This window comes from Eretmochelys imbricata, chromosome 6 (assembly GCF_965152235.1).
Source record: "Eretmochelys imbricata isolate rEreImb1 chromosome 6, rEreImb1.hap1, whole genome shotgun sequence".
Classification (NCBI taxonomy): domain Eukaryota; kingdom Metazoa; phylum Chordata; order Testudines; family Cheloniidae; genus Eretmochelys; species Eretmochelys imbricata.
Window position 1 is genome coordinate 20,615,039 of NC_135577.1, and position 20,740 is coordinate 20,635,778.

At 43.6% G+C, this 20,740-nt stretch overlaps 1 protein-coding gene across 5 annotated transcripts in view; it reads right to left on the minus strand.

The window, feature by feature from the left end:
- Positions 1-20,740, minus strand: part of PPP6R3 (protein phosphatase 6 regulatory subunit 3) — a 137,907-nt gene that overhangs the window by 29,770 nt on the left and 87,397 nt on the right. For all 5 annotated transcript variants that reach the window (XM_077818180.1, XM_077818182.1, XM_077818181.1 and 2 more), the window contains 3 exons: positions 12,310-12,425; positions 10,922-11,007; positions 5,188-5,274 (listed from right to left, as the gene is read on the minus strand). In XM_077818180.1, coding sequence (XP_077674306.1) covers positions 5,188-5,274; positions 10,922-11,007; positions 12,310-12,425 — 289 coding nt within the window. The remainder of the gene's footprint in view (positions 1-5,187; positions 5,275-10,921; positions 11,008-12,309; positions 12,426-20,740) is intronic.

Genomic DNA, 20,740 nt, shown 5'->3' on the forward strand with positions numbered 1-20,740 from the left:
GTAGTCCCAAGGAAAGCATCTGCTTAATTCGTCCGCTGTGGTATTCATAGCCCCAGGAAGGTAGGCGGCTAATATCCGGATATTGTTCGCAAGGCACTAGTTCCAGAGTTTCATAGCTTCTGTGCAAAGCGAATGAGAGCGAACTCGTCCCTGCCTGTTTACATAGAACATGCAGGCGATGTTGTCTGTCATTATCCGTACATGTTGGTTCCGGATTAAAAAGGGGAGGCAGTGACGGCAGGCATTGCTTATAGCTCGAAGTTCCAGGACGTTTATGTGCAGGGAGGTTTTCGATAGGGGCCAACATGTGACCACCCCACCCTGTGAGGGATGCATCGGTAGTCATGATGGATGGAGCTTCCTGGAGAAAGGGGACTCCAGAGCAGAGGTTGGAGGGAACAGTCCACCATAGGAGATAGTCTTTGACTGGGAAAGGTATGGATAGGAGTTTGTTTAGGGTTGGGTCCGTAAAGCGTGGCCAACCAAGCTTGGAAGCACCTCATGAAGAGTCATGCATTTTGGACCACGAAAGTGCATGAGGCCATGTGACCTAGTAGTCGTAGACAGTCTCGAGCGGTAACTTGAGGACTGTTGCAAAGTTTTGTTGCCAGCTGCTTTGTGGTGTTGAAGCGATCGGACGGGAGAGATGCTATTCCCATCCGGGAATTGAGGTGTGCTCTGATGAACTCCAGGTGCTGGGTAGGAATTAATGTGGATTGGTCGTTGTTTATTTGTAGGCCGAAGGATAGGAAACAATCAACTGTGAGTTGTGTGAATCAAAGCGCTTCGTCGAGCGTTGAGTCTTTGAGGAGGCAGTTGTCTAGGTAAGGAAATATTATGACTCCTTGCTTCCTGAGGTGAGCAGTGACTAGAGCCAGGAGCTTGGCAAAAACGGGGTGGGGGGGAGGAGGGGGCGGGCAGTGGATAGGCCGAAGGGTAGTACCCTGTACTGAAAATGTGTCGAGCCGAGGGCGAAACGAAGGAAGCATCTATGGGCTGGATGTACTGTCACATGAAAACAGGCGTCCTGTAAGTTGAGGGCTGAAAATCAATCACCCTGCTCCAGCGCTGGGATTATGGTGGCGAGGTTCACCATTTTGAACTTTTGTTTCTTGATAAAATTGTTGAGCCACCTGAGGTCAAGGATCGGTTGCCATCCCCCGGTTTTCTTTTCTGTTAAGAAATAATGGGAGTAAACCCCCTTCCCTCTGAGCCTTTCGGGCACAAACTCCACTGCTCCCAATAGAAGGAGATGATGTACTTCTTGCATGAGCAGTTGCTCGTGAGACGGGTCCCTGAGGAGGGACGGGAAGGGTGGGTGGAAGGAGGCATGGATAGGAAGGGGATGGAATAGCCAAGTGTGATGACCTCTAAAACCCACTTGTCAGCGGTAATGTTGTGCCATTGATGGAAGAACAGTCGTAGGCGATGTCCAAAAGTAGGGACAGGTGGTGTAAGTGCTGAAGTGGGAACATTGTTTTCTAAACCCTCAACCAAGGCTTCAAATCTGCTTGTTAGTCAGCGGGGGTTGAGACACTGATGCGGAATTGGAGCGGCGATGCTGGTATCTGGCGTTGCTGCTGCTGTTGGCTGTGTGATCTCTGGAAGTGCTGGGCATTTGTGGGGTAGTGTGGACAGTAGTAAGTTTCGTATCTATATTGTTGCCTTCTGGTCATAGGGGTTTGCATTCCTAAGGACCAGAGAGAGTTGCCCTTGAATCCTTCACTGAGCGAAGGACGTCGTTTGTTGTAGAGGCAAAGAGTTTGTCGCCATTGAATGGAAGGTCTTCAACAGTAGTCTGGACCTCTTGAGGAAACGAAGAAGAGAGCCACGAACCTCAGCGCATGACTACTGCCGTAGCGGTGGATCTTGCTGCAGTATTGGCCGCATCAAGGGCCGCTTGAAGAGCAGTATGTGATATGATTTGTCCCTCAGACTAAAGCAGTGAATTGTTGTTTCTTTGCTTCTGGAATGTCCTCAATCAAGTTCAAGAATTTGTTGCAATTTTTGTGATCATATTTTGCCAGAATGGCTGTGTAATTAGCAATTCGAAACTGTAGCGTGGAGGATGTGTATACTTTATGTCCAAGCAGATCTAAATGCTTATTGTCTTTATGGGCTGGGATGGAGCGGGGATACTGGTGCTTGTTCTTTTGGTTGATTGCGTCAACCACCAGTGAATTAGGTGTTGGATGAGTGAAAAGAAATTCAGAGCCCTTGGAAGGGATGAAGTACTTGCGGTCCACTTTTTTGCAGGTAGGTAAGCTTGCAGCAGGAATCTGCCAGATGGCTTTGGCAGGTTCCAGAAGGGCTGGATTGATCGGCAATGCAATCCTGGAAGAAGGTGGCGGCTGCAGGATGTCCGTTAACTCATGCTGCTATTTAAGGAACCTCCTCCAGATTAATTCTTAATTCACTTGCCACTCTTTTGAAAAGGTCTTGAAATTTTGAAAAAAAGTCATCTGAAGTTGACGGGGGAGGAGGAAGCAGGGCTTCGTCAGGCGTAACAACTGGGTCTACTGGGTTAGAGACAGGTCGTGCCTGATTCTGCACTTGTGATGGTGCTGTCTGGTGACTGGCATCAGTGGCAGGTTCATGAGCTTGTGGTGCTGGGCCGGTGTCGGGCCTGGTTGAGGTGGCATAGTGAGTGCGGTCTCGAGGATAGGATGCCCATGGGGCCCAATATTGCCACTGTGGTGGGAAGGGCATAGGCGGTACCATCCACGGGTTTACACACCACGGGGCAGGATCCAGAGAGTAGGACGAGGTGATGTGTCTATGACCTCTACTAATTGGGGTCTGAGGAGGAGAGATTTCATATGGTGAAAAATCCTCCTGGAGACCAGCTTCCTCCTCACTGGAGGAAGGCTGTTCGGACCCTGGCTGAGCATTTGGCGAAAAGTAGGCATTTAGTAAGGGTGACTGCAGAATAGGTGACACAAGCAGGTCACTTGACTGCGTAAATTGGGGTGCTGAAGCTCCTCTGTGTGATGAGGGCTCTGTGAGAGGAATCTGCTGCAACAAAAAGTTCCGCTGCAACGGTGTCTTTAAAGTCATTTGGCTGCCGGCCAGCTCAGCAGGTGTCGGTGCCATAGCCTGCGGGGGGGTCAGGCAGGTCCGCATGTGTTAGCACCACGGTGGAAGTGGTGCCGAAAGGTGCCATCTGAGAGGCAGGCAACTGGAAGCCCGAAGCCTCGGTACTGGAGCTTTGTGCTACCGCTGCAGCCACAGACAGGTTTCGAGCAGCACCAGAGGAGCCCAGCGCATCAAAACTGCTCAGCCAAGGGAGCGCTGGGAGGGAGGTGGTAGATCTGCCAGAAGAAGCCTTCTCCCGCAAAGTTCGCCTTCTGTCACCTGCAAAGTGATGTTTTTTTTTGAAGTTTTCTTCATCTTCTTAGAGGCGGAGGGGCTGTGGTGTGGAGCAGAGCCGGAATCAGCGCCTGGGTCTGAAGCTGACCCTAAGGATTTTTGCAGTAGGAGCAGCTTTAGCCTCAACTCCCTGTCCTTTCGTGCCCTAGACTTAAGTTTGCTGCAATGGGCACATTTTGGGGGGATGTGGGACCCCCCCAAACATTTTATGCATTTTGAATGGCCATCAGACAGAGGGATGGCATCCTTACAATTAGAGCAGCGCTTAAAGCCTGGGGAGCCAGACATGTCAGAAGCGGCTGGCCTGACAGGAACTAAGAGAATGTTTCTTTTTAAAAAAACCACACTACTGGTAACACTAATAACTAACACTATTGGTAAACTATCTAAAAGGGTAAGAGTAACAAGGGAGAAAAAGTTTTCTAACGAGTCTGCTGAGCTCCGTCTCAGGCTGGGGACGGTAGAGAAGGAAGGAACTGAAGGGACCGGTCGCGCACGTGTACTATTAAGGTACTCAGAGCTGAGCGGTAAGCTCTGCACATGTGCGACCAGTACGAATACTGCTGTAAAAATCTCTGAGCGAAGGCACAGGGACGCACCAACACCTAGAGTGGAGCACCTACAGGGACAGCTCTCGAAGAAGAGTGGAAGGAAAAGACTACCAGGGTGCTAGACATTACAGTGCCTCCACTTATTCTGGAAAACTGATCTACTCTACCTTACAATGGTGTGTCCAGTCTACTGTCTTTCACGTCATACTCAGTTTTCTACAGAAGAGACAGTATCAAGGTACACACTTCCCTATTCTAGGCTTAAAAAGGACAAGCCTCGTGACAAACTCTGCTAAGACACTGAAAAGATTGTGTCACATCCTATTTGGGGTAATGTGTAACAGCAGTGGTCCATCTGCATCTCTGTTGGATTAACTACCTAAACACATGCAGTTGCTGTGACAGTCTAGGCAGAGCTCACACTGGAGTACACAGTCAGAAGATGGTGCTTGAAGACTATAAAGGGTTTCCTAAAAGATTCCACATTCCTACAGAAGCTGCTACCTTGCTGAAGACACTGACCCCATCAAATCTAGATTGGTGCAATTAAAATTCAAATCACTGAAATATCAGACACGAAAAAGTTAACTATAGTTTCTATAATTAACAAAAGTCTAAACCAAGCTTTTGGAACAACTGTACTTTATATAAATGATAAAGGTATATAAACTTTAAGTACTACAGACTATAGTGCTTGGGTTGAGGCAGTTACAAACATCTAATGGTACAAGCAGCAATTTAAAAAATTTGTTTTGTAACTTGAATCTACAGAACCTTTAGGATTGGAGATTTAAATCAATGTACACTGTATTCAGATTTTGACAGCTTTTACTTTCCTCCAGGGCCAACAGAGGAATAAAGACGACTTACATTGCAAATGGAATAATGCTAGTACAGAATAGCTGTCACCCTTCACCCATCAAAAATGGCAAGTACCAGAAATGCTTCTAAAAACTATTTTCTAAATGAAAGTGCTGACCAAGCAGACCCCTGTACAGTTAGTTGGTGCTCTCAAAAACAACACTCATGTGGCATCACCATATTAAATCCTGTAACACTGTCAATTACACTATAAATACGTATACAAATTTAAACTGCACACTGCCTAGATTTTTTATACACTTTCCAGTTTCACCACTGAATTCTCCAAATTGTGTTTTGCATCAAATGCAACCACCCATCTCCAAAGACAAAAATCCTCTCAGGAAAGCTACTTTTACAAAGAAGGCATACCTGTGCACAACACTGTTAAATGAATTTTACTCACTTGCTGCAAAGAAGAATCCTGTGAAAAACCAGTTTCTTTAAAATCAATTTCGTCATCGCTGGACGAATGAATGTGGCAGGTAGTAACCTAGACAAAAAAAGTTTAGACACCTATTTAATTAAACAAAAGGCTTTGTGTAAATTAGAATTATTATGCAAGGTCATTAATTTCATCACAAAAAGATGAACTAGAAGATTTTTATCCCAGCAAACACACTATTTCAACTGTAAGTGCATATATTTCAGCCACTAAAATATCTCCCTATCACCAGCCATTACATTAGTGGTTGACACCTTTGGGGAATAATTCCATCTTCAACATCTAGCAAAACTAACCCTAGAGTTACTTCAGTGAATGCTACTTAACAGGTCCAAACTGGCCAAACAGGACAACACTGGAGCAAAACTATATCTTACCATTTAGATACAATATGAAATTATTCCGATTAATTAGGAAGTTCTGCCATGAAGGTGTGCTTATTAACAATTCTACCAATTGGGTGCAGTAATCATCCACTGTGAATCAAAACACCTTTTACCCAGTTACAGCACTAAACAGTTGAAGAAGAACACTGTTTTTGAGGGTGGAAGCTGAATTTGCTTTCCACTGAAGCATTGGCCATTGCTGGAGTCAACCAGTGACTTGACTTCCCAGTGTCCAATATAGCAATTGTTATGTGCCCGTAAATCTGGAGATGATTTAACAAGGGGAAAAACAGATTAAAAAACCCAAAATAAAAAACCCCACATTTTTACAGTTACACATCAGGGTCTTGAGTCTCAAAAGTGCTGAATGCCCACAACTCCTAATTAATTCTCAGCACCTAGTAACTTTACTAAGATCAGGCTTATAAATGCTTTCTATAAAAACTAAAACACTGTACAGAACAGTTGTTTTCAACCTGTGGTCTGCGGACCCTTGGCAGTCCACAGACTGTGTCTAAGGGGCAGAGCCAAAACTAGGCATTTTAGTGCCTGGGGTGAGCAAGCACATTTGCGCCCCCTGCAGTTTTTCATCATTTTTCCACCCCTGTGATTTTGCACAATGGGTGGCTACCCCGCTCTGGTTAAGGCCCTGCTAAGGGGTCAGAGAAAGGTGACTATGAAAATAAAGTTTCAGATCCAAGAAAAAGTATTCCATTTATCTGATCAAAGGTATGTGAATACCCCCACCTACAGGTCCAAACCCAGAAGTGTTGTCATTACTGTAGAAACCCACAGTTTAGCGCCCTGTGTCACACTGTCAAACGCTGTGCCGAGAACATGTAATGTTTATAGTTGAATTTTGTTCAATCAGTTTTCAGTCTGATTTTTACGGCAGGAGCCAACAGACCACAGGTTGAATTTCCAAAGGGGTCTGGCACCTTCATTCAAAATTTTTTAGGGGTCAGCAAATGAAAAAAGGTTGAAAACCACTGGCATAGAGGAAAGTGACCAATTCTTTTATTTGTTATTTTGAAACAAATTATCCACTTTCTAAAATAAATATGACAGCCTATACAACGAATACCTTTAACATTCAATTCATGCATAGCAAAAAATCAGTTTCACCCCCTAAAAACTATCCATAATCTGAGATCAAAGGAAGAATTCTAGAAGTGTAAAAGTAAAACAGCAAGATTTTTCTATTCAATGTTTTTGAATTCAGGGCACCGCAGGGGAATGAAATACTACTTATTTTAAACAACTTACTTAAGTAACCAAATGAATCCTTGGAACAATTCAACAGTAAACTGAAAATTACTTATAAATTATAGTGTGGATTGTGCATACAGTATATTTTTCACTTGAAAAATAGTTTTAAGCCTCAATTAGACATTATAATACGGAACGGAGTAAATCATGTCATCTGATCTTGCTTTCTAGTCTACCAAAACCGTATGTTCAGGATTAAAACACAATCCCAATCACTTTTGTTTCAACTTCAAGTTTCTTAAATTCGAACCAGTAAATCTGTAAACAGGTAACTAAAACATAGAAATAAAGTCAAACCAAAGTAAACACTTAAATCCTCAAGTCAAAATTCCAGCTAACCGAATGAGCTTGAAACCAATTTTAGGCATACCTGCAAGAAACAAACACTTCAGGATTCTTATCAAGCTCTTCATTTAACACAGACAATAGGCTCAAGTAAGTACTATATTAAAAGACCAGTATCTGAACTCTTTCTCTAGCAGTTATCAAAGACAATAGCAAAACAGTTTTTACAGTTTAAGAAGAAAAATTAAGAAGTTGTTAGTGTTGTTTACAAGTACCCACTGTGTATTCACTACCGGTTCTAATGTCTGTCTTCTTGAGATTTTTCATGTCTCATGAGTGGAGCAATTTACCATTAGGATACATGAGTTAATCTTTAAATGCATACCTTTTCTCCATAGAAATCTAGTATTAACAACCAATTTATTGAGCTAAAAAAGTCAGTATGTCCTACTAACAATCACTATCATCGTAAGACTAGGTTTGGAAGGATTAGATTTGTTTTTTTTAAATCAGTAAATGTCAGTAAACTGCAATTTCACAACACAAACAAACCGATGAACAAATATTTCTATCCATCAAAATTTATAGATAGGCAAATTGGAGCTGAATTAAAGGACATTTATTTTTAATATTTAGATGTGATGGTGATATTTGTGTTCTAATGGTCAAGTTTCACCATTTTGGAGCTCAGTAGGTGTCATTAAATTCTCTGATCCTGCCTTTGTCCAACCCTTCCATAATTTACCAAAACTGTGAAAATTTAAAGAGAAAATTGGAAAAGAATGCTTAAAACCCATCGTTTTGCACAACTGTGCAAACTGAAATTGATAAAAAAAATTAGAAAAGCTTAAAAATATAGACCTTATCCACTACCCTGGCGGGAAAGGTACACACACTGGAGGGTAGGGATAGGGTCCAGAGTGACCTAGACAAATTGGAGGATTGGGCCAAAAGAAATCTGATGAGGTTCAAACAAGGACAAGTGTAGAGTCCTGCACTTAGGAAGGAAGAATCCCGCACACTGCTATAGGCTGGCGACCGACTGGCTAAGCGGCAGTTCTGCAGAAAAGGACCTGGGGATTACAGCAGATGAGAAGCTGGATGTGAGTCAAAAGTGTGCCCTTGTTGCCAAGAAGGTTAACAGCATATTGGGCTGTATTAGTAGGAGCATTGCCAGCAGATCGAGGGAAGTGATTATTCCCAGCTATTCGGCACTGGTGAGGCCACACCTGGAGTACTGCGTCCAGTTTTGGGCCCCCCACTACAGAAAGGGTGTGGACAAATGGGAGAGAGTCCAGCAGAGGGCAACGAAAATGATTAGGGGACTGGGGCATATGATTTATGAGGAGAGGCTGAGAGAACTGGGCTTATTTAGTCTGCAGAAGAAAAGAGTGAGGGAAGATGTGATAGCCGCCTTCAGCTACCTGAAGGGGGGTTCCAAAGAGGATGGAGCTACGCTGCTCTCAGTGGTAGCAGATGACAGAACAAGGAGCAATGGTTTCAAGTTGCAGCGGGGGAGGTCTAGGTTGGATATTAGGAAAAACTATTTCACTAGGAGGGTGGTGAAGCACTGGAATGGGTTACCTAGGGAGGTGGTGGAATCTCCATCCTTAGAGGTTTTCAAGGCCTGGCTTGACAAAGCCCTGGCTGGGATGATTTAGTTGGGGATTGGTCCTGCTTTGAGCAGGGGGTTGGACTAGATGACCTCTTGAGGTCTCTTCCAACCCTAATCTTCTAGGATTCTACAATACTATGATTCGAAAATTATTTTTTAAAAAATCAAAACTGAACTCTGCCAAGCCTAAATAAGACATGAGTAAATCAGTACAACTACAGAAACTCTAAGTTACTCACTAGCCAATTTCCGACTTTTTTTTAAACCTACATAAAACACAAAAAAAGATCCCTTCATGCTGTATAAGACAGAGGCTGGGTTTGCTTTCCTTAACCATTTAAGATTTTCAAAATAAGAATTGTGTTAAAGGCCCCAAAGTAATAATGTAAGAAAGGCTTTTTATTTTTGATGGAAGGGATACCATAATCATGAAAAACTGGAGATCTTTATGATGATTAGTTATTTCAATGAACATCTAACAGCAAACCTGCTTAAAAGTGCTATTTTAATTACAGTTTATGTCAGATCAGTTAGTGTTCTTGGAGAGATCAGACCCCAATTTGTGAGACTTGCCATTGTCAGACTCAAGGGGATCTACTACAGAAGAGCTAGGAGTCCTGCAATTAATTCAAGTAATTTGAACTGAACATGAGACAGTTCAGCATTAAACTCTGTTGGCATGACTCTGGCTGGAATTTTGTTGGGTATACAGTTTTAAAAGGAATAGGGCATATCTATAGCAAAGAAAGTTAATAATCCAGTAGTCTACCTGGCCTAAAAATTTAGGATGACCTACAGAAAAAAACTTGTAAGAAAACATACTGGAGGCCCAGACAGCACAACACTAGTAATCTATATTTTGGATTATTATTTCTCAGATTAGGTTATTATTAATCGAGGCAGGTTGTTTTACCCCAGGATCAACAAAAAGCTTTTCTCAAACAAAGAAACTTAATTGTTCCACACATTTACCTAAACCATGCAACATTTCTAAATGTCAGGAGGCTATGAAGATTATAACTTGGATCAGAATCACACTGCAGACCCGTGGGTCATTTCCAATAAGGGTTTAGACCCCAAAAATTCATGTTTCTTCCCCAGTAGGATGCACTGTTTTCTTGAATAAATATCCAATGCAGTTCTGACCAGTACCCATTACAGATATCAGAAAACCCCATGAATTTGTTGTTTTGATGCCTTTGTTAGGCAACTCTAGGGTTCTGTATTATTTTTATTTCACACACTGCCTTCTGCTGTGAATCTTGCATTGTTGTACTCTCACCTGAAAATTTTAATAAATTAAGAACAATCTTTATTCATTTTTTGGTCCAAATTCGTGATGTATCATTGCCACTTAGTGAACCCACAAATAAACCAGTGATTCTTGGAGAAATTTTTAAAAACAATTATAATGAGGCCCAAGTAGGCAACCACCTCAGTTTAAAAAAAAAAAAAAAAAAGAAGTTTGTCCTATTTTGAATTGAGGGCCTTGACTGCTATTACACGGACACTCTGACTTTGTAATATTACAAACAGAAAATGCTGCCTCTGTGTAAGACTATTTCTGCACCTCACAATTAGAGGTGTTTAGCCTTTAGAAGGCCAATGTAATCTCTGAGTCACTCCGTGCAAAACAGAATAGTCATGACAGGACTCTAATCAAGACAAAATTGTATTTCTTCATTAAAAGTGAGGTAGGTATTTGTGTGCATCATTCAATGATGCAGGAAGCAGTTTCACTAACTGTACGTAGGTTTGCTTACATACTGTATATGAAAAACCCCAGCTTCAGCAATTTTATAGTCTCAATTTTTCAAGCAGTTTTGGACTTGCAAAGATCCCAAAGTGACATCTTCCTGTTGGGTGGTACTTTAAGAGTGAGGTGCAATACAATATGAGCCCAACTGCAAACACCCTTGCAAAACCAGATTAAATTGCCAATAAGGCAGCCATATTTGCAAAGGAAGCCAGGGAGGTGCCAATTCCACAGTGCAGCTACTTGAGAGGTTTGTTGACATTCTGTCTTAGAAGCATGATGGCCGAAAAGGCTGCAGTGCAACTGTATCCTTGACACATGGGAAAGGAACAGGATGCCCTTATAACAACAGTAACTTTTCAAACTTCATCTTACAAAACCTACTAGATCCACTGTGTTCCTTTTGTTAGTTTCTCCTAAGGAGTTTGTACAGAACGTCTCCCATCGCTCCCTGACATCATCTGGAAGCTCTAGAGTAAAATGGAGGAAAAAAGTTTTAGTACCAATGTCACTCAAGGCAGTTAGTTTTCACTCTCTTCACAGCTCCCAAAGTTAAACTTGCAAAAATCATTGCAGAAAATGTTATGCTACACATACAATTGCAAATTCTCAGGCACTGGTTATGCTAACAAGGTGTGGTTTTCAGGCAGACATTGCCAGTCTATTAGATGACAATCTCAATGGCTCACTGATGCAGTAAACCTGTAACTGTACATGAGTATAAGGAATGTGGGAGTAACCTTGAGCACGTGAGGACTTGGGGAAGATTAACACTGCAAGAAACAACACAAGGGACAGCTGAGACTGAGAAGGCCTATGCTGGAGAGATTATTCTAGAAGTACCTTTGTAAATAAGACATTCTCCAGAAAGAAGATGCTTGACTCTGCGTAGTTTTCATTAGGGCAGGCCACCAATGTTCCCTCTAATTTTTCCCACACATGCAGAATGAATTTTGTTATATGAACCAATATGGAGGTGATATGTAACACATCACCTCCATATTGGTGCACATAACAAAATTCACATGGTGGGGGTGGGGCTGAGGGGTTCGGAGTGTGGGAGGGGGTTCAGGGCTGGGGCAGTGGGTTGGGGTGAAAGGGTGTGAGGGCTCCAGCTGGGGGTGCAGGCTTTGGGATGGGGCTGGAAATGAGGGGCTCAGGGCTGGGGCAGGGTTGGGGTGGCGGGGTATGAGGGCTCTGGGGTGGGGCAGGGGATGAGGGGTTTGGGGTGCAGGCTGCCCTGGGGTTACGGCAGGGAGAGAGGATTCCCCCCAGCTCTCTCGGCAGCAGGTCGGGGGGGGGCCAGGCACCTGTCCCCCGGCCATAGCAGGTCGGGGGGGGCCAGGCTAGGTGGGGGCCAGGCACCTCTCCCCGGCTGTGGCCAGGTTTGGGGAGAGGCACCTGAACCCTGGCCGCAGCAGGTCCGGGCCAGGGCTGGGTTTCCTGAGCACCTGCACAGTGCTGAATAGGCTGCTGCGAGGCCACGTAGCTTACAGGGAATTTAGCAGGCAACCCCCACTCACATTTATTTGAAGCAGCCATGGCACTGCCTCACTAAGTTTGGGGAGAGCAAGTCATATTTAAGAGTATCCTAATTTAATAGGTTACCTGGACTTACACAAAAAGTAAGAAATTGCTTCTTCCCCTTGGACAAACAGCTTTTGGAAAGAAAGCCCCTATTAAAAGCTGCCGTTTAAATTCCTAGCATGATTTAATTCTACAAATCCAACTAACAGAAAAGGTGAAACAAACCTGCGGAAGTTTAATATTACCTTTAATAAGCTGCTGTACTAGTGTGCTGTTTGGCCCCTTATCAGTACTGTGCACAATACAGTTAGCTATCCTTGTTAAATGACCCATATAACCATGCCGCCTTCCTCCTTCAGCCCTGAAAAAGAGAAGTTCAAATGTTCATCTTCCCAAACAGCTGGCTGTTGAAGTATTTTGTAGTTATGGAATGCTAAGCCTATAAATCCAAGGAAGCAACACACAAAGTTATACCAGACAAGCGAGGAAGCAAAGTACTTTAAATACTCGTAAGGAGAATAAGTAGTGTATACTTCAAACCAAAACTTTTTTTTGGCTGCTAAAACACTGAGAGCAACTCCCTCTCTGAACTGTATTTAAAATGCATAAAGCTATCCATAAAGAAAGAAAAGCATGCTTCGTCATCAAGTCAGTCTCCCGCTTCTACATACTTTTGAGGGAAGTTAGTATGCTCAGCATAAGAAAATCAATTTAATATTAGATCGAATCTGCTAACAGGTTTGAAGAACCTACCTCACTTAGGACGTTCAGACACCTTTCCTGAAAACTAACACTTTTCACTTAATACTTCAAAATATTCCAGAAGGGGAGTTTTGAGCCTCTAACAGTGGTAAGACAATTCATTAATTCAGGCTACAATAAAATATTCCTGGATTTTGTAAATTCTGTCTCAGGGCTAGTCTAAAACAAAGTCTAACAAACGTCTACCAGATTATTTGCGACTGTAGTTTGAGAATGGCATTCAGGACATTACTAGAAATTCCTAGGTCTTTGTCCAAAGTGTTCTGCTACCAAGGCTAACATGCCTGACAAGGAACTGGAAATAGCAGCTCCCAGAATGGCACCTTGTAGTGCTGAAGGACAACAGTTTTGACTAGCTAGAGCTGACCTAGCCTTGAGAAACTGAAAGTGAGAGAAACATCTAGATCTGAGCTGCACTGCCAAACACCAGCAGCTGGTTGCAGGACAGGAATATCTGTCCTCAGCCTGGTCAATCTTGAAGTTGAGGTTTAAAAGCAGGATTGGGTTAAGGAACCACTTGCCTGGTTGGGTGGGCGGGCAGGCAGGCATACAGTCTGCTGTTCAAATGAACTTCTCAGTTATAAAAGCAACTAGATGGGCAGCTCAAGAGAAAGAAAACTTAGCATCCATATCTTGCACAAAGAGCTTGTCTACACAGGGACACTAAGGAAAATTAATCCAAATTAACTAAAAGTATTAAAATGGATTAGTTAAAATGCATTAAACCCATGTGGAAACTCATGGAGAATTAAAGTGACCGTAATTCAGTTTTGTTTAAAGAATTAAGGACTGTGCCACAATGCACACTATGGAGGTGTGTGAGAACTGCAAAGTACACCAAAATGTTATGCTCTAATTGCCCCACATGGACACTGCTGGCACAAACTAAAAGATACATAGTTCCCATTAACATAGCCCTGTTTGAAAGACTGCATTAAACTCGTGTGGACACACATTCAGAAATGAAGTGGCCTTAATTCAAAATAGCTTAATGCAGGGATTCTCAAACTATGGGTTGGGACCCCAAAGTGGGTCGCAACCCCATTTTAATATTAGCTTATTAAGAGTTACTTTTATCGAAGTCTCTAATAGTTGCCCTTCCTTGATATCATGAATCAAACCTGATTATAGTGAATATTTCACCTTCCCAACCCACAATAAGAACCAAGACTAGATGTTCTCATAAGTCTTTTAGCTACAATTCAATCCAATTTTAAAACTAATTTGGTCTTGCTTTTAAAGTTAATTGATTAAAGCACCAAGATCCACATGGAGTGTTGTCAGTTACTATATTTAGAGAGGCAAGACAAGCCCATCAATGGAGAAAAACAGCCATCAAGCAGAACCTCCTTGAGCAATTACTTTCTGATGGGGAAGCAAAGGAAAGCCACAGGAGCGGTCATGCAACCCTTCCTAGCAGTACGTTTTGGGTGCCCAGGGCAGCTGGCAGAGAGGTAAATCACTGTGGAGCAGGACGTGGAACCGAGGAAGACTCGGCTGGTGACTCCTAACATGTGCAGGCTCAGCTGCTAGTCCGGGCTAGGCTAGGGAGGAAGGGACTTCCTCTTCCCCTGCACGGCATCCGGGGCAAGGTCAGGCCTACCCCCGCCAACCCCCCCTCAAACTTCTTTCCCAGCTGCAGGGAGCTCTGCAAACTCTGCAGCTCTGCAGGGAGCTCTGCCCTATTTCCCCCTACTTCCTGCACCCATCGCTCCTCAGCTGCAGGGGGAAGGAACTCTATACAGGGAGCTGCTTCCCATCCGCCCTACCCTTGTGCATCCAGACCCCCTCATACCCAGACCCTCCTGCCGAGCCTCACCCCACCACCCCCTGCACTCAGAACCCTCCAGATGAGCCCCACTCCCCCTGCACCTGGACCACCCTGAGCCACCCACACTCAGATCTCCACCCCACTAAGCCCGAACCTGTTGCACCTCAATCCCTCCCCGCCCACTGAGCCCCACTCCCTGAGCATCTGGACATCCCCCCCCCGCCAATGAGCCTCCCACACCAAGAACCCACCGAGCTTCAACCACCATCACCTGGATCCCCTGCAGCATCCCATTACTATTGCACCCAGAACCCCCCCATACGCATCCAGATCCCCTCCGCACCCCGACACCCAACTGAGCATAGAGGGGCAGGGCTCTGGGGTGTTTCTGGGGCAGGCACCGTCCTTGCATTGTGTCAGGACTGGGTGCAGCCTCACCGCTGAGTCCGTGTCTGGGATGGGGTGGAGGGGGAGCTGCACAGTGATTTCCCACCTCTGTGCAGCCAGTGACCTATGCTCCCCAATGCCATGCTGGAGCCTCCACATTTATTTGACAAATAAAATTTGAAGAATTTTGCAGTGTTTTAAAATATCATGCACATAATTTCAATTTTTTTGGAGCAGAATTTTTAATATTTTGGCACAGAATGCCCTCACAAGTAAACATTGTTTGGCTTATTGTTTTACCTCCCCCTTTCTAGCTGGTGCTCTATAAATCCTACATGAGTGATTGTTCCTTCTGTGATGTCTGCTCAGGGTTTAGAAATTGTTTTTTTTTTTTGTTTTTTTTTTGGGGGGGGGGGTTAGTAATTAAAAAGACTGAAGGCCTGAAGTGAGTGACTGCTTTTTTGTTTATTACCATTTCCTCCCTCTCCCTCACTCCTACAGTACACCTGTCAGCCTAAACCATTTATAAAGTTAGCATAACAGATGACTTGTTATCCTTAACTGTCTATATATGAGGCACAGAAATGACCAGCAGTTTCTCTCCCCATTTAAATCATGGTCTATTTTGGCAGTTAGAGGTATTACTTCCTATTGTGGCTTTGGAAGTATTTGGATATCACAGAAATGGGCATGGTATGAAAACCTATGTAATAGCTGGTCTCTTTCATTTTTGTCTATACCAAGAAGAGAGGCAGACTCCACAGGACCAGAGCATTTGACCAGGAATAAAAACAGTGAAAGGAGAAAAAATATGGATTCAACATCAGAAAATGAGAGACTATATTCTATTATAAAGACAAAAAGATTGTAAAAGTTAAAGAACCATGCCAAGAACAGCCTCTCAGTAATTTTGCTTTATAGTACATCCCCTCCCCCAAAACAACTCATGTGAAGTTTAGATTGTAAGCTCTTGAAGGTCCTTGTCCAAAAAGCGTCAGGCATAATTTTTGTGCTATTTAAATATTGTGTAATATTAGTTTGTGACCTGTCAAGTAATGTAAATCTCACATTAGGCTCCCAAATTTTAATAATCCTTAGAAAAAATGTACTAAGGAACAAAAACAAACAAACTTGGATTCTTTAGTTACATTTACTACAGTGTGCAAGAGGAGTTAAAGATGGGTCTGCATATTTCTTACAAATAGGAGTCACTTCCATGCGTTCCAAGTTCTTTACTGTAGTAGGTTACCAGCCACAGCTATCAAGCTGCTATATGAAAGTCAGAGAACTGGCCTGCGTTCTAAACACTGGTTCATCTTTGAGAACGTCTGCACATCTTTTAATGGGAGCTTGAGGTTAGTAGATCTGTAGGGAGTTATTTTCTATACTTCTTCCTCATGAGAGTTCAGTGTCAACAACACTGTCCAACAAAGCACACCAAGATCTTTGCAGAATTACTGTTAAACTGTATCATGCTCTGGTTTTAGATGCGAATTTTTATGGGCTACTCTTCCCATTTAACCTGACTTTTTACAATTTCTGCAGTTACTGTCAATAATTTAAGATCCTTTTCCCACAACACCCAATTCTTGTTTCAATATTGCTCTTTTCATTTCAATTACATGGAAGGTAATAGGAGGTCCACACATGGCCCAACCTGTTTAAAAAACAGACCACAAAGGCCCTTTTGCTAACAGGATCTCCTTGGGTCAGCAGAGTGAGCAGCGATCCCCCCCTCAAGGTTTGTACTAGTCAAGCTATACAGAGAATGAAAAGTTACTTAGCTTGTACAAAGAAAAGGAGTACTTGTGGCACCTTAGAGACTAACCAATTTATTTGAGCATAAGATTTCGTGAGCTACAGCTCACTTCATTGGATGCATCTGATGAAGTGAACTGTAGCTCACGAAAGCTTATGCTCAAATAAATTGGTTAGTCTCTAAGGTGCCACAAGTACTCCTTTTCTTTTTGCAAATACAGACTAACACAGCTGCTACTCTGAAACCTTAGCTTGTACAGTAACTCAGTTCTTCAAAATATGGATCTCTACCTGTATTCCACTGCTGGTATGCATGCGCTCCATGAGTCAAACACTAGAAGATTCTTGCCAGCTGCATCCATTGATCTGTGCTTGTGCCCTTTTCCTTCTCGAGCCATGAACTGAGAACATAAGTGGTGGTACAGACCAACCACTTCTACCACAAATAGCCCTAAGGTTTCACAGAGCGGAAGGAGGGCAGTTGAGGAACACAGATAGGAACCGCACACCTTGAAGAACTCCAATATATATACACAAGGTAGGTAACATTCCTTCAAGTAATGGTCTGTGTGTGTAATTCCTGTGGATGACTAACAAGCTTTACTGATTGAGGAGGAGGGGTGAAGGAGATCTGCTGCACCACCAATCAGAGGACTGCTCGGATGAAGGATGGATCGGATGAAGGAGCTTGCACCAGGATGTAATGTCTTGTAAAGGTGCTAACAGAGCCCCACATAGTCGGTTTACAGGTTTTGAGGAATGTCTTGAAGTGAACCTACTGATGCAGCCTCAGCTTTAGCGGACTGAGTCCTCACACGATGGTGGAGAAAGAGCATCATTAACTCAAAGAAGGACGCAGCCCAAAATCCATTTGGAAAGGGTCAGAGGAGATTACTTCCTCTCCCTTACATTCCACAAAGGATTTAAATAGCATTTTATCCTTTGTAGGTAGAAAGCCAAGGTCCAACAGATGTCCAGAGTGAAGTCTCCTATCCTTCACTGGTGCCATGAGGCTTTGGAAAGAAAATAGATAAGTGAATATTCTGATTTAGATGGAACTCAGATTACCTTGGAGGTGAATTTTTGATGTAAGCTCAGTGAAATGTTGTCTCTGTAGAAGAAAGTGTAAGGCAGATCAGCCATGAGAGCCCCCAGCTTATCTACTCCTCTGGCGGAGGTGATATCAACCAGAAAGGCAACCTTCATCGACAGATGAACATGATGCCAAGGGTTCAAACAGTCTTTGTTAATGCTGACAGGACTAGATTGAGGTCCCAGTCAGGGTAAGTTTTGTTATCAGAGGAAAGGTTCAAACACCAACACTATATTTTAGAAAACATTCTTCACCCCTCTGGTTTTCTCCAGAGGGTGACAGGTGTTGATAGGTGCTAAGTGCATCCACGTGGAGCTAAGAGATACTTCTGAAGTCTTTAAGGAGAAAAGGTAGTTCAAAATGACACAGATGTTGGCATCCTCTGGGGTTATTAGACAAAGTTGGTGCCAAGCAGAAAAACCCCTTCCCACTTTGCTGTGTAGCACTTTTATGGAATCCTTCCTACTATTGTTATGGACAGATTGTACTGCTTCTGAACATGCCTTTTCTAGGTTTGTTGTCCATCCAAATACCAGGCTAATCAGGTGAGGGATGCTGAAGTAGGATGTCTGATCTTGCCTCTGTCCTTGGTCAACAGGTCTGGGAAGAGTTGAATATGGATACATGGGTATCCTGATATCTGATGAATGCTGGGAAACCAGAATTGCCTGGGCCATCTGGGAGCAAATCAACATCACTGATATTCCCTGTTGCTTCATATTCCTCAAAACCTGAGGTAAAAGTGGAACATGTGGAAAGGTCTGTCAGTTGTCCTCCTCAGTTGGTCTTTAAATTGCCTGTAGTCAAGTGGTAACGATGTGGTCACAGGAACCACCTCGCCTGCACTTGAAAATTCCAACCCCATTTGAGCTGGTGGTTCCTCCTCTTCCCTCCATTAGTTCTTGAGATTAAGGAACGTCTCTGCAAAGGGAGGGCTGTCTGGATTCCCTGTGGTACTGTTAGAATTCAGGATGTCATGTGTATGGATCCCAGTAAGGCCAATGTGAGGAGACAAACGGGAATTGGGATGGTCTCCATGGAGTAGGGTACCATTGGTTCTGAGGTGCACAATCTCTTATGAGATCTGGACTATGTCCAAGAGACTCTGGATACACTTTCTGGAATGACCCCTTGTCTCAGTGATGACACTGTCCCCCTAACATTCAACTCATCAGATGAGGCAGCAGATTCAAAATCCATGGGCGGTGCTGTTGATCCTGGGATTCTTACACCCCATCTCGTAGATGGTATTAGTGAGCGACACTCCCTTTCCTGCATGCCCTGGACCAGTAGTGCGGAGATCTCACTGCTCAGGATCCGTTTTGACAGGAACAGGGATTCCAGGTTAGTGAAGATGGCCATGACCTCAGGGCAGCATTTACCTAGCCCTAGACTCAAGGGAGTGGGATGGGCTCCCTTCTTTTTGTGGTACTGAGAGCATCGGTCTCATTGCAGTCTTTGGTACCAATGACTCATTATAACTGTGTGATGGTATTGTCTGTGTAGGAGGTACCCACTTTTGTTTTTCTCTTGCCAATGCCAGGGATGGCCCCGCTCCTACACATAGTGCTGGTTTCAGGGTGCTTTTGCCCAGAGCTGGGAGAATGGTACCACTCTCCTTGTGAGATCTTGACACTCCTGTACCAGTGCATGGCCTCTCACCCAACTTGGAAGTGGCTGAAGAGGCCCTCTTTTTGGATGAAGACCTGGAAGGGGATCTCTCTTGTTTCTTGTTAGAGGGCCTCTGTTTGGAGGAATCCTTCACTCTACTCCTATCAAGCCCAGACCTGGAGGTCACAGTGCCAGGAAGGGAACTTCTCAGTACCTCTTTCTGATGTACAAGAGGGTCTGATGGACCAGAGTTGGGCCAAGGTCTCACACCATGATCTGTTCGGAATTTCCAAACCCTATACTTATGGGACCAACAGGCTCAGTCTGGGAAGGATCAACAAATGCTGCACTATGAGGGGATGGGGGTTTCCTCAAGGCCATAGAGGCTCTTAAGGTGGTTGTCACTGAAGGTGGTTGTCACTGACTAGGAAAGCCCAAAGGCAATTCATGAATCCCAAGATCTTGGGCATACTAGTCACCCTGTATGGGAGGACGGGTCTGGATAAAGGGAGACCCCCAACGCACTAACTACTAAAACTATAGAAGCTATCTGAAATGTATTTAAAAGCTTTTTACAGGTAATTACAGTTAGACTCAGAAGAAGCTAGCTAGCACTGCAGACACCAAAGAGGTTCCATTTCAGATGGTAGGCAGCAGAAAGGAATTGGAGAGGTGGTTTGTTCCCACTGACTCTTATGCCCTCAGTTTGGAGATTGAGGAGAAGGGCCCAGGTTCAGAGCAATGAACACTACTAGCAAGAGTCTTTCAGTCTCAGGTACACAGAGCACGTGCACACCCACAGTGGAACACATATAGGGACCATCACTTGGAGAATATTCCATCAGCTATCTGACAACAGAATCTGACACAAACTCACATGTATTATTTAATTTTGCCTATGCTGAGAGGGCACAACTGCACCATGAACATGTCAGAGATATTTTACACCATATCCAGCATATGTTTTGGGGTTGCTGTATATTCTGAGAGTTGATTTATTGTATTTTTAAATAACTGACAGTCGTGCCTCAATTTCTGAGGCTGGATTTTTAAAATGAAGAGGCACCTAATAAAACAGAGGTCCACAGTGGTCAAGGAAAGAGTGCTAGAATCCTGTTAGCAACAATAGCAGCCAACAGCTGTGGATAGGGCCTTATGCACCTAAAGCTTTTGGCTAATTTCACCCAAAATAAGTCCTTTCAGAATACAATATTATTTTGCTGAGGAGGACAGAGTTAGGCTTCCTCTTTTTAACTTGCTGCAACAGGATAGCTGTCAAACATTAAGTATATAA